Raw genomic sequence first — 13,463 nt, forward strand, 5'->3', positions numbered from 1 at the left:
AATGAACATGGCATCTACTAAAGTATTAAGTCCAGAATGAGCATAATAAAAATGTCAATTTTTCTGGTGCCAATCCCACCTGTTAGTGTTAATTTTGTGTTAATAATTTACTAACCCTTCAAGTCCCAACACTGACCACCATCAATTTTCTCCTAGTAATATTAATACATTATCAAGAGAAAGTTATGAGAAATAATAAAACTATGATCACCAAAGGAAAAATGCTTTGATCTTTTATCAAATTCTCTGAACTAATACTTTAAGGAAATGTATGAGAATCAGTCTAGAGAGTTTGTATATTGATACTATGTTGGGGTTTGAAGGGCCAAATACTTACAGTAAATATTCAGATTATATTACTCTTGTGGTACTTCTATCAAGCAGTTGCAACAATTCACCAGAGTTTAATCATGATACACACAGAGAAAGAAATAAATATCTTTTTTAGTTGAACATTTAATTAGCAATAGCTTGCCAGATTTTTGGAATAACAAAAATTTATGCAATATGAGAAATATTTAAACAGATGTTACTTGAATAACCTGTCATCAAAGAAAAGCTATAATTGGCAGTATGTTATAAATAGATACATGTATATGATAGATTACCAGAACTGCTTTCTAAGTGCAATAATGTTTTCCATGTTGAATTATGTATGCAAGATTGTAATGTAAACTACAGTTAAAATGAACAAAATTACTCTCATGCAATAGTTTAAATTTTGTACCAATAAAAATGCCTAATTATATGATGCTCATTGGAGTCCACTGATTTGCCATGTACAGTCAGAATTCTAAAGTATGAACTGTTAAAATGGAAATGGTTTTTGATACATTTTTCCTCACTGACGTAAAAAATTTACACTAGAAATCCAAATAAGTTATAATAATAAAAGAGAAATTCTTGGAATAATCATTTCACACTAAAGATAGACCTTTCAAAGCTGAGAGCTGTCAGTCAGTAAGCAGCTAGGAAATTTATATGAAAAAGAATGAACGTACAACACTCTTGGAAACAGATTAATTTTTCCCCAACAAATGATTTAAAAATTTGAAATGGTGACAATGAAAATAATGAATGCTTGTGAGCTCAACTGTAGCCATAGGGAGGCAGCAGGAGTCAAAAGAAAATGGAAAGCTTGTCTATAAAGAACCTGAAAAGTCACTATATCCAGTTATAGCAAAGCAACTTGGCAGTATAGTAATCCAGTCTAATTTCAGACAACAGTTTGGTAATATTTACAAGTCCTTACATTTGTTTAACAATAACATGCCATTAACACAACCAAAACAGCATGGGCAATGAAGGGCATACATGGTAACAATAATTATGTCCCATTCCAGAGAAAATTTCCAGCATTCAACGTTTTGCTTGTCCTACTGCTGTAACAGTTAAATGGAAAATTAGAGAATTATTGGAGAATCTCACCTTGAAAAAGTTTGGAGTCCTGTCAGCTTTTATTATTTGAGACTGTACAAAAAAAAGGAAACAAAAATAATGATTAAAGAAAAATTATTGAACTTAGGTCATTAAATGATTACAGTGGAGCTCTTGTAAGTGGACATCCTCGGAATGTGAAAAAGGTTTCCATAACTGGAGCTGGCTGCTTACGGGAATGTAAATATACAGAGTTTGTATAGGAATTGAGAAAAATAGGGTTTTGTGAAGGTGGCCGTAAGTAGAGCTGCCTGCTTACGAGTCTGTCCGCTAGGAGAGTTTCCACTGTACAAATTTTGTCTTAGGAGTGAGTTTCTGTTAGTTTCATTTAAGGCCCTGTCACACAAATGGGCAATTAAGTTGTGGAACTTGTCTTCAAAATTTTAAATGCTTAGTGCTGGTAATGTAAAAACAATAATTTCTTTCTTTTGGCACAGACATTATAAAAAGAAGAAGTTAGTTCCAGTATTTGGAATATAATAAGTCACCCTACACTGTACCAGAGTTTCTGAAGCACATAAATAGTTTTACATATTGATAACAATGTTTCTATACTACAATTTTGTGTGACATAAAATGATTTCTGCTTCTTTCCCATGATGTAGTAGTCTCGTACATAATACAGTACATTGTACTACTTAACTGCACACAACATTGCCAAACATTAGCTGTAGGAAACCTAGAGGGTAAGGAAGGTTGCTAATTTTCTTGCAACGAAAAAAGGAGCTGGACAGTTTAAGAGTGGGTAAGCACACAAGACGGGAACTGAGTGTGGAGGTGAGGAGAAGGTGGACAAGTAGTAAGGATTATTTGAACATGACATTTCTTGATCTTCTGCTACCCTACCCCTCTAAATAATGACCACATTTTTAGCTTTGGTAAGGCAAGTTGCAAAAAATGTTGCTTGGTGGTAAACCACATTCCATAAATGAAATAAATCAAGCAGAAAATCAATAAAATTACGTCACGCTGTGAGCAATTATTATTAGTAAAAGTACACAATTAAAAAATGCTAAGTCATGAATCACATGCAAATAAGGAACAACTGATCCAAAACAACCTATCAGGTCTCAGCTAAAACCTCACGTGATAAGAACACATCAAATGTTTTTTCAAAGATAGGCAAATATTATTATATTGTTAACCCTGGGAAAAGGTTGTGTGCAGCAGCAAATAACTTAAGATATTTAAGTCCCCAATCTCATATCATACCTCAAATTTTGAAGGTTGTTTGTGATAAAACAGGAAGTTGTTGAACAACACATAATTAAAATTCAATTTTAGACTGATGTGTTACTAAGCCACTAAACAGTGTTCAACTAGGTGTTAATTTGACGACGCTGGGAATATAAAGTTAAACTTGTATATACAGTTCAATTTGAGCTTGTAAATTTGAGTCCTTTTATCCCTTACCTAGTTACAGTTTGTCTTCAGGTTAATTATGTATTGTTAAAACCGTTACTTCGAGGACCAATATTGGTGACTCAACTAATATGGAGGGCATACTTTCTCTCAGCATTTATGGTCTGTTATAGTGCATTCTAACAATAATTTATAATTAAACTACAATTAATTTATATTAAACAATATTAAGTGACTTTTTTTACACCATGGATTGGCCACATAGTGAAGAGGGTAACCAAGTAAAACAATATGAAGGTTGTTCCTGATTTAGATTAAGACTAAGCCAATGGAGAATAACTTTCTACTACTACTTAAAGTCTGTCCTTTCATCAAAGTGTCAGTGTATTTAGCATGTAGGTACTAATTAAAGACACTGTTCTACACCTCTAACTGAAGATGGGACCACCATTTGTCCATAGCCACCCTTGCCATGAGAGGTCTATTCGTTTTGGCAAAGGAAGTATCTTCTTCCCTTGTAACTAAAGACCCAGAGTATTGATCTTGCCCGGGGACTGAAGAGGTGACTTTTTAATCAGCAGGCCAGCCCGGCCGCCTACCGACACTAGTTATCCCTTTTACTCAGCTTTTATGGATTACAAACTTAAAAGTGAAGAAGCAAAATTTGATGATCAGAGTAACATTAATGCAAGAATAAGATTCTGTAAATAACTATAACCTAGCATGAAAAAGGAAAAACAACAATTTGAACCACCTTGCACGACCTTAAGATGGGGGTCTTAGATGTAAAGGGTACATTTTGGTTATTGAAATTCTATACGCGACAAATTCCCCAGCGGTGTCTGATGTATATCTCACTATGACAACTAATTCACATTAACACGTTTTAAACATTTAGACACCTGTTTCAACGCATTGATTTTGCATAATTGTACATATTTGTTTTGAAACTACCTTACCTGATTATAAACCTTCAACATTGGATTAAAAATCCAAGGTAGATATGAAATTTTTCTTCGAGCTAGGTTTTTATTAGTCTTTGATCTGACGGAAAATCGCATTTTTGTTCGCTTGCCCCGATTTTCACTCTCTTCTTCGTTTTGCATAATCCCGCAAGTTTTGTATGAGGGCACTAACAGTCATCCAGGCGCGAAACTTTGATCGACAACATTTTTAGCAAGCCAGAAGAAAGCTACAAGAAAATGTCCCCTTCCATTCCGTGATCGCTCCTTCCCAGAAGATTAACACGAGTAAGAAAACAGCTTTAAGAGGTTTCGAAGCTTTTATTTACGGTCGGTCAAAGTACGGTCTCAATCTGACCGCATACTCGCGTGACCCATTGCAGGAGCCTATCACAAATAGGCTCATGCGTGAGCTCATCACACGTCAAGATCACTCCACCAGCTTGCCGCGAACGTCGCGCGAGCGCATTGGCTGATATTTAACTTCCGGTTAAAGAGAGTCTTTTCCTAGAAACACTTCAACAAAGAACTTCAATTACTCAAATGAAAGGAATGTACCTGAGTGAGTGCACTTGAAGTGTCATCCAGGTCTGACAAGGACTTTTCGCTGGAAGAACAAAGAGAAGACACGCTTGTTGATAACAATGCTCAACATAGCGTAAATTATGACGCTGTGAGGGATGCAGTACGACAAACAGAAAATGATGTTGAAACGCTAAAACTTCCTCTGTTCCTCTGGATCGATAATCTTTTACACTATCACCAGCTTTTCATTTCAAAAGCCATTTCTCCACGCGAGTCATTTCGAAAATAAAAATGTTTGAGATACATTGGCGGGTAGTGTGAATAACAAACAGCGAAATAATTGGACAAACCTTCTTATTTTCCCTCTGAAGTCTACCTCGGGAATCTCACCATTCACTTCATCTGCAAATCTTATAAAACCCAGAGCAGAGCATTACCCAATATTGAGCAAAAACATGAAGTGTAATCATGCATAAAATGACTAATACCAGAAAGTTTTGGCAAGCATACGTACGTTTCGAATTCATTGATGGAACAACTCATCGAGCTCGTAGACTCGTTGATTTCTCCCTCGGTGCCAGATGTGTTGTCCATTGCAGCAGGGAGATTCGGGTTTGATTTGGAGCGAGCCTCTTTTCTTTCTGCATTGAAAAAATAAACAAGATAATTTACAAGTATTAAAAGGAGTATTTATGTAGTGACAACTCGCGTAACGCAACTCACTTTTGCTGCTATTTCGCCGCTCTTTAAACTTCGGTTTCTTTCGATAGAAAACCTTTACCGAGAGTAGAGAAAGTTTCATGTTGGAATAAAAACCCCTTTTACTATAAAGTGGCCCGTGCACTTCGCAATTATAAGACTTACAGAGCAACGCGGAAGAAATAACCCACTTAACCACATTGTGTGTGTGTGCAATCACGCTCTCCCCGTGGAATATGATTTCACCGTCGATTTCACCTGTATCAAACAACGGTGACGCACTTCCGCTGAGACAAAACAGCGATATTCCCGACATTCACGGAAAACATGGCAATCATTTTTTGCACTAGTCTCGCGTATTTATTTACATTTATACGAGTCTCTTGTAACTGTAGTTTCATGTTCAATATTTTAATGTTCTTCTTAAATATATTGGATATTCAACACCAAAGGTTCAGCCGTAAAATTTCAGTCTTTCTGTGACTCAAATCTACATTTGATAGTCAGAAGATTTTATTTATTTTAATATTATTACTCGATATATAGGTCGCTCATTTTCAGTTAAAGAATCCAAATAAAAGAAGTTTATGATTCACGGAGAAATAACGAATTTAAAGAAATCGAAGAAATTAGAAAACCAAATGGTATCTGGGTGAAATTTAAATTTAGCGGATATTTTTTAACCCAAACTTGACGCCATTAAAGTTTAAATTGATCAAAAGCACCCTAGATAAATTACTGTTGATGAAAAAACTTACCGCAGTGACGGATACCCAATTCAACTGACCAAAAGGAAATTTCAAAGGCTACAATCCGCTAAAACATTTCAGTAAAAGGCTCTAAAAATCCAATATGGGCGACCGGAGATCGAGAGTAAGTTACTTCACTTTCGAAATGGGCTTTTCCCTGATTGGGTAGTTCTAAAAGGACGCCTGCATGGTATTCGCCTGGTCGCCATAGACAGGTGGTTGCCACACCAGAAAAACTCACTTAAGGTTTGGGTGGCATATTTTATTATTATCGCTTATGTGCGTCGCTTAGGTTACTGTCCACTATAACAAAGCAAACACATCGCCACGATGTCTTAATGAAAATGTGTCAATCGCTAAATGATAATTCTAGCATGCTAAGCAGACTGATGAAAGCCGACTTTTTAGAGCGAGCGCTTTTTATTCTCCCGTACAAGGATAATCCTGAAGATTTTACGTACTAGTACACAGTCAGAAAAACCTACAGCTTTACAAAAACTGACAAAAAAGGCAGCGGATTTTAGGGTTTTCAATAAAACGTGCGACCAAATATTTGCTCGTTTTTCCGCGCCTTTGTTGGTGCTTTCTCGTTTTTGTTTTAATTATCCACGCAACTATCTGCCACGGGGTAGTTTGAGTGTAGTTTCGAGGAGTTCTCTCTGTTCATTTGATCCCAGATGGCTCCTTCCAGCGTCTGACTATTAGTCGTGACGGCTCAAGAGAAAGGAAGGCGTGAGAAAAAACGAGCGAGGACAGGACTGAGAGCCTTATTTTTTATCCGTGCCTGTCTTTTTTCTACTAACCACGCTATATAGTTACACATGTAAACGTGTCGACAAGAAGAGATCTTGCCGGATAAGATCCCTAGAAAGGTCTTAAAAATTTCTTCTGGTATAATTCCACCATCCGAATATTTCATATTTATTATTTAACTTTGTTACTTTCCACTGGAGCCTTTATTGATGAATGAGCGTATACGACCTGTATACAAAAAAAAAACGATCGACGTGGCAAGGGAAACTGTAGACTCGATTTCAATCGCGCCAATAGCACGAGTATTTCTCGAGAAAGAGGTTTCCCGGAAGCTACATTGTTGGACAAAACAGATGGAAAATCTAGACCCCCCAAATCAAGGATGGAAAAATGGCGCGTTTTGGCTTTTACGCGCGCTTCATCCTTGATTTGGTGGGGGATGGGGGTTTGCTGTTCCATTTTATTCTTACTAATTGATTGTATATATCATCATGTGAAGGAAAATTCTATTCTCTATAAAAATCCAGTAAGGATTCTGCCCTCTTCATTCAACTCTCTTAGCATTAACCCTTTAAGCCCCAATATCCACATACAAATTCTCCAAACTGATCTCTATACATTTTGTTAAAGAATAAGTTGAGAGAATTTGATGAAAGATCAAAGCATTTTCTCTTAGGTGATCAATTTATTAATTCTCATAACCAAATCTCTTGACAATCAATGGATATGGTTGGGAGAAAATTGATGTTGGACACCATTGGGACTTAAAGGGTTTATTTAACTGTGCGACAATTGGTTTTAAAACAGGGATACGGGAAAATTGACAAGGTAAGTTTTTCTTGATATTAAAAAGGCCTTTTAATTGATCATTTGTAATTACTAGAGAAACGTGAGCTTTATGAAGTTTCTGGTGGGGCACTGAAATGGTTTAATTCCTATCTCATTTTTCGACAGCAACAATGGCTGAGTAAATGGCATTTCTCGCCTTTGTCTGAGACACAGCTCATACGTCGTGCTTCTGCCGTGCCGAACTTAAATTGTAATTGGCGTCAACAGAAGCATGACTTTAATAGAGACGTCGTGCCAACGTAAAATCAAGTCAGCGGTAGGTGACAGAAAAAAGTATATAATTCTGAAAACACTTTTCGAAAATTTATGAATTTAGCCCTAAACGGCATAGGCACGACGTTTCAATGTACTGCCCTGCCAGAGGCGTGTGTTAATTGTGTAGCACGACAGACCTTGTCAAACTTAAGACTGCAGATTTTGGACTCTATTTGGACCATATCTCCCGGTCTCCAGATTAGAGTCTGATATCTCCCGGATAATCGCCAAAATTGCTATTTCTTGTGCACTCGACTTTCCGACCATAAAATTTCAAATATTTTGCGTTGTTTCAGCCACTGAGGGAACGTTAACGTTTAAGCAATAATGTGGCTAAAGAATATGAACTGTTTATGTGCTATATAGGTCGATCGGAATCAACGAGCATTTTTGGCCCAAATGACGTAATTTGTCGTGTGATATGACGTCATCTATCATTTCTTCCCTATCAATTCTCAATATTTGATGACGTGGGGGGGTTGTGACAGCCCTGATTAAGGCGCAAGTGAAGGTCACTTGCTTGCCTCCTAGCTTCCTGTTAACGCTTTCGGTTGATATATGAGATAAATCGTTTCATTATCATTTCACTGTTCATAGTTTTGTAGTGATGATAATTTATAACCAATTGAAGAGTAGATTAGTGGGTTATAGATAGTGTAGTTTTAGTAGTTAGTCACAGGTGAAGAGCCATATTTTTAGTTTATGGATATACTGTGAATAAACCATTATTATTATTATTATTATTATTATTATTATTATTATTATTATTAAAAATAATGAAAAAAAATTATTGACAACAATGCTAACTATTAAAATCCTATTTACAATTAATTTCCTTGAAAAAAAGAAAAAACTATTCATTCAAAACACTATTTACAATTCCTGTCGATTTAAAAAGCACTTAATTTAGCTTAGAAAGAGCTAATTTAACTAAGAAAAATTTATTCGAATTAAAAACATTTCATTTCAATAAAAAAACTGTCAGCCTCTAAAATTCAAAAGTTTCTTTCAACTGTTTAAAAAAAATAAAATAAAGACAATAAAGCATCTATAGCTGTTGAGTCTAGGGAAGTCCTACTTGACCCTTCTCTATTTCTAGATCCCTGTCCTTAACATCTAAGTTCCTCCTTCTGGGGGGTTCTCGATCATTTATTATTATTATTATTATTATTATTATTATTATTATTATTATTATTATTATTATTACTATCTTTATTATTATTATTAAATTCTGAAACATTTATGAATCCAGTAAAAACTAGTGCAAACTTAGCTTGAGCTCAGCCAACTGGGAGCTGGACACCATGTGAGTTCGGCATATTTCCGTAGAAAAAATGAATTTTGAGCTGAGAGTGAATAATCGAAATGTTATTTATTTCGAGGAAGAAATATCCGATTTATCGATTTATTTTGTAAAAAAATAAATAAATAAATAAAGTAAGGTGAACTCTTCTTTAGGATAATCCTAGCGCGTAAGAGTTGTTATAGAGCATCATTCTTTCCGCGCAGAGTCCCAGAGAGGAACCATCTGCCCCTTCACATTCGGAATACTTCCTGTATAAGACAATTAAAAGCCATACTGTCGTCTATGACTGAATAAGCCCTGACCGTTCCCTGTTCACAAATATCCCATGTAGGAGCTTTGCACAGTAATATATTTAGATTTCAAAAAGAGTTGAGACCGCCGTCGTTGTTTGTATACGTGCAAGTTTTTCGGGAGACCTACGCCAGCTCTTCGCCAGTTTTAAGCACGAAATTCGCAGGGAAATGACGCAAAACTTGATAAAGATCAAGTGGCCTAATGGCCTAAACTTCAATGACTATTTCGAGTGTTGTAGAGGTAAAAACACTGGAGCCAACCATCCATACAAAATACAAACTAAATCAGCTAAAGTTAACTCCTTTAACTACTCCTTCTTTGTGAGAATCGTCAAAGACTGAAACAGTTTGCCAAACCATCTCTCCACTGACGAAATTAACGTTAACAAATTTAAAAAAGGCTTTAAAAGATGGATGAAGATTTATTGACAAAATAGCTCATATTTTAATATATATATTCTCATTTTAAATATCATTCTTACAATACCATTTTCTACCTGCAATAATGATTTTTACACGCATTTTTTATAATTTTTTAATATTTTTAAAGTTCAGTTAACCTCGCGGTCCTTCTTTTCAAATACGTAACATGTATAATGTTTATGTCCATATGTGTATTTGAATCACGTATTATTAACGATAAAGATCAGCGGACGTGACCCATAGTTTTCAACCATTTCAACAAAAAAGTTGATCAACCAAACCAACCAAAAACGGGTATTTCCCCCCCAACAGAACTGACAGAACACGACCTCAGACTGCCGAAGAAATATCTAACACGTGATAGATCACCGCAGTTATGTGATGTATCACCTATTTGCTCTGTAGTTCAAAGAAATAAAATATTTTCATGCAACGCTTGTGGTGGATTTTCGAGTGACTCTCAATAATAAAGGTGACACGGTCCCTTTAAGGTGTAAGTAAAACCCACGACCGACCGCATTCGTACTGATAAGAGCTAATGAACTTGTTGTTTCCTGGATGATTGAGTGTGGAATTTTGATATGAGAATTTACCTATACCCGTAAACAAGGATATATCCGTACTAGGTACATTGATAGGAACATACCCAATTTTTTGCGTCGCAATAAAATCCATTCTCCTTGGACATTCTTTCGGCTCATAGGAACTTCTGTTCTTTCTTCCGTTGAGATTTTCGCCTCACCGCTTTTCGGCTTATATACGAGCGCCTTTTTCATTTTCCCTATTATAAAATGTTTTTCTTTCTTTTTTAACGATTAAAAAGCTTAAACAGCATAATAACACGTTGCAAGTTGAAACACGTCCAGCGAATTTTCTTAAGAAGGCATGAGATGGGACTCTATCAGTGCACCTCAGGTTAAGTGGAATTCCCCCTCCTGTCCATCAAGTTTTTACGACCTCTCCATTCTGCCTAGTATTTTAACCTTCCGATTTTTTCTTCTTATACCTTGACTTTTCAACGTTTTCCTATCAAATACCAACACGCTGTTTTAGGCATTTTGATTTGGCTTGTGAGCGGTTTACAGTCGTTTCGCCTACGTCCTGTTCGCCACGTGTTAGGTCGTTTCGCCAGCGTGTCATAAGTAGTTTAGCAAAGGTGTTTTAAGTCGTTTCGCTACAAGACCGGTCACCTTTTCTGCTGGGTGGCTGTCATTGTACTACAATCCAGCAACCTATAGCATGTGTTACATTGTGTAGAATTTGCTTTTGCTTTCAGCATAAAGGATTTCAATGCTTTGATTTCGCAAGGAATGACAGAACTGAACCGTTGACTTCTTGCACTCGCATCAGCAATAATGGTAATTACCGGAGTTAAGTTTCAGATTTTTTTGGGTGTAAGCCCTAAGCACCACGAGGTCGACTAGAGGCAAATAAATAAATAATAAATGATAGAGTATTAAGCGTAACATGTCCTAAAAGCTCATGGCGCTTTATAATAGTAAAAACACCAAGATTAAAATAAAAAAATTACAGTTACAATTTCTCTGACGACGGTAAATATTAAAATGTTAAAAAAAAATTCTTTACCGATCGTTAAAAATTATAAAACATAACTAATAAAAAGAAATGTTTTTAATTTGTTCTTAAAAACATTTAGTAAAGGCATTCAGTACTCGAGTTATTGAAAAATGGACACTTTTTGCCTAGCATGCGTAGCAAGCATTTCTCGTTCCAGCCTTCGCGCAGTAACTCGAGCAGAAAAGCTTACTCCGCAGGCTACGTTTTGCCTAGAACCGTTCGTGAATCACGATACACTTTTTACGGTATTTACCCGCGGGGCGGGGGGAATATTCCCTTATTTGGCCTAGTACGGAAATGTACTGCTGCACAGGGTATGGTTTTTTACCTCTCTGTCCTCAACACAGGGTTCTATCTTTTGAGGGAGAAGTCCCGAGTGGCCGAAGGCTACGAGCTTCCTAGCGGGGTCCCGGGGCATGTGCCCCCCGGAAAAATTTTGAAATGAATATGTGCTGAGATGCAATCTGGTGTATTTTGAGAAATGTTACAATGTGTGCACTGACCTCGTCGGGTCTGGGTTTCCGATATAGTTACTTATATATTGTAATTATAGCAATATTTTTGAGGGGGAAGCTGGGCATTTTGGGAGGGAAGCTTCTACCCCTCAAATACCCTAGATAGAACCCTGAACATGGCATATAATTTCGTGTGAGTCTGTCCTAGACAGGGTGTATAATTTCGTGCGAGTCTGTAAATAGGGTATTGCCTGCACGATTGATTTAATTTGCAAGATGCATTTTGTTAGTACTCCAAGTATACTAAAGGCCATAAGGTGAATTTGCTCTATGGCAATTGTCAATAATAATTGGCTTTAAATAAAGATGGTTTGCATTTATGTCTTTTGTCCTAAATAGGGTAATAGAATTGAGGGTGTTGTCTTAAACAGGGTATGTATTTTGGGCATTTTTTTTGTCCTAAACAGGGTCAGGGTTTTAAACCCTCAGTGGCTCACCTATACCCAAATATTGGTCAGCTTTTAAAATCCCGGCACTTTGCCAGACTAAACAAGTCGAACGTGACGAAACGAAAATTAGATAGAAGCAGAAGAAAATGGGGGTTAAAATAACAATGTTTAAACAACATTGTCGGTTATTGTATCTTTATAATCACAGTGGAATTCTATAAAACTCCCTACACCTAGCAGAGAGAGGAGTCCATCTCCTGGAGCCTCAATCTGCTGCCAATAAGCAGAGCAAACTCAAAAGCCAAAAGCATATTGATAGGGCAAAAGAGTAAATCAATATTGAAAGCTAAATCTCATACTCTGAAAATGAAAAAGCAAGGACTGAATGCCAAATGCTGAAATACGGTAGGTTTATAAGAGCAAAAGCGAAGAGGTGAAATGCACACATAAAAATAATAATAATAATAATAATGATCTCCTCTGAAACAAAATAATAACTTAAACACCTGGTGCTTGCAAAGGTACACTGACTGACCATTTTGTGGCCTTTGATATCTGCACTAGTAAAGAGCACGCTATTCTTGCATACTTGCAAGTTATTTGGCACTGGTAATTAAATTTCCAAATAAAACATGAAATTTACCCACAAGCATTCCAATTGAATAAATTATTTTGGCTCAAAAAATTTTTTGTGATTTGCAAATTTGTTTCATTCTCAGCTTTCCAATTTAAAATACTGTATCAGGGCTTTTATGTCTAACAGCAAAAAAACAGAAAAATTGGCAATTTCTGAACAACTGGTTACAAGTAGAAACACTACCTTCAGTTGACATGGTGGTCCCCTACTCATTAAATAAGAATGTTAACAAGCAGTCCTACCAATTAAATTTGCTAAATGATGCTCCAGTCATTTGAAACCCTCAGACACCACCCTGGGCATGAGGGGCCTTTCACTTCATGTTCACTCCATTTTTGTTCCTTGGTAGGTGGGGGATATGATGGAAATCAGGGTCTTTGCTAAATTATGCATTCTTTTGTGCTGCTTGGCTACATATTGCCTGCAGTGCAGATGTTTTCTTCGGGCCCATGAATGTTTTTGCTCAGAAAAGCACCATGTTGAAACTCCTGAAGAGAGGAGGAAATGGGGCGAGTCCCAAGGGTTACAATTATTTCTATTCTCCCCAATCTTCCTCTGTCATAAAATCAAAGATGGATACAACAACACTAACATAAACAAGCTTTTGCCCGCCCAAAATACGCCTGCACTGCAGGCTAGCTTGATACCAAAGTGAGGACCACTTTTTTATAACTTACTTTCTTTTTGTTGTTCAATACATTGACCAAAAGGCTATGAAAAGGGCTTTATAA

The 13,463-nt window shown here is 36.5% G+C and overlaps 1 protein-coding gene across 7 annotated transcripts in view; it reads right to left on the reverse strand.

Annotated features, from left to right (window-relative positions):
* Window positions 1-13,463, reverse strand: part of LOC140936474 (uncharacterized) — a 30,653-nt gene that overhangs the window by 15,921 nt on the left and 1,269 nt on the right. Inside the window, exons 1-5 of one of the 7 annotated variants that reach the window (XM_073385951.1) lie at window positions 5,744-5,941; window positions 4,801-4,927; window positions 4,637-4,696; window positions 4,320-4,368; window positions 1,429-1,470 (exon numbers count right to left, since the gene is read on the reverse strand). In XM_073385951.1, coding sequence (XP_073242052.1) covers window positions 1,429-1,470; window positions 4,320-4,368; window positions 4,637-4,696; window positions 4,801-4,880 — 231 coding nt within the window. In that variant the 5' untranslated portion in view covers window positions 4,881-4,927; window positions 5,744-5,941. Of the gene's footprint in view, window positions 1-1,428; window positions 1,471-3,758; window positions 4,089-4,319; window positions 4,369-4,636; window positions 4,697-4,800; window positions 4,928-5,009; window positions 5,172-5,743; window positions 5,946-13,463 lie in introns of those variants that run through there. The other 6 variants (XM_073385947.1, XM_073385948.1, XM_073385950.1 and 3 more) reach the window with 6 other exon arrangements.

The sequence above is a fragment of the Porites lutea genome, chromosome 5, assembly GCF_958299795.1.
Source record: "Porites lutea chromosome 5, jaPorLute2.1, whole genome shotgun sequence".
Classification (NCBI taxonomy): Eukaryota; Metazoa; Cnidaria; class Anthozoa; order Scleractinia; family Poritidae; genus Porites; species Porites lutea.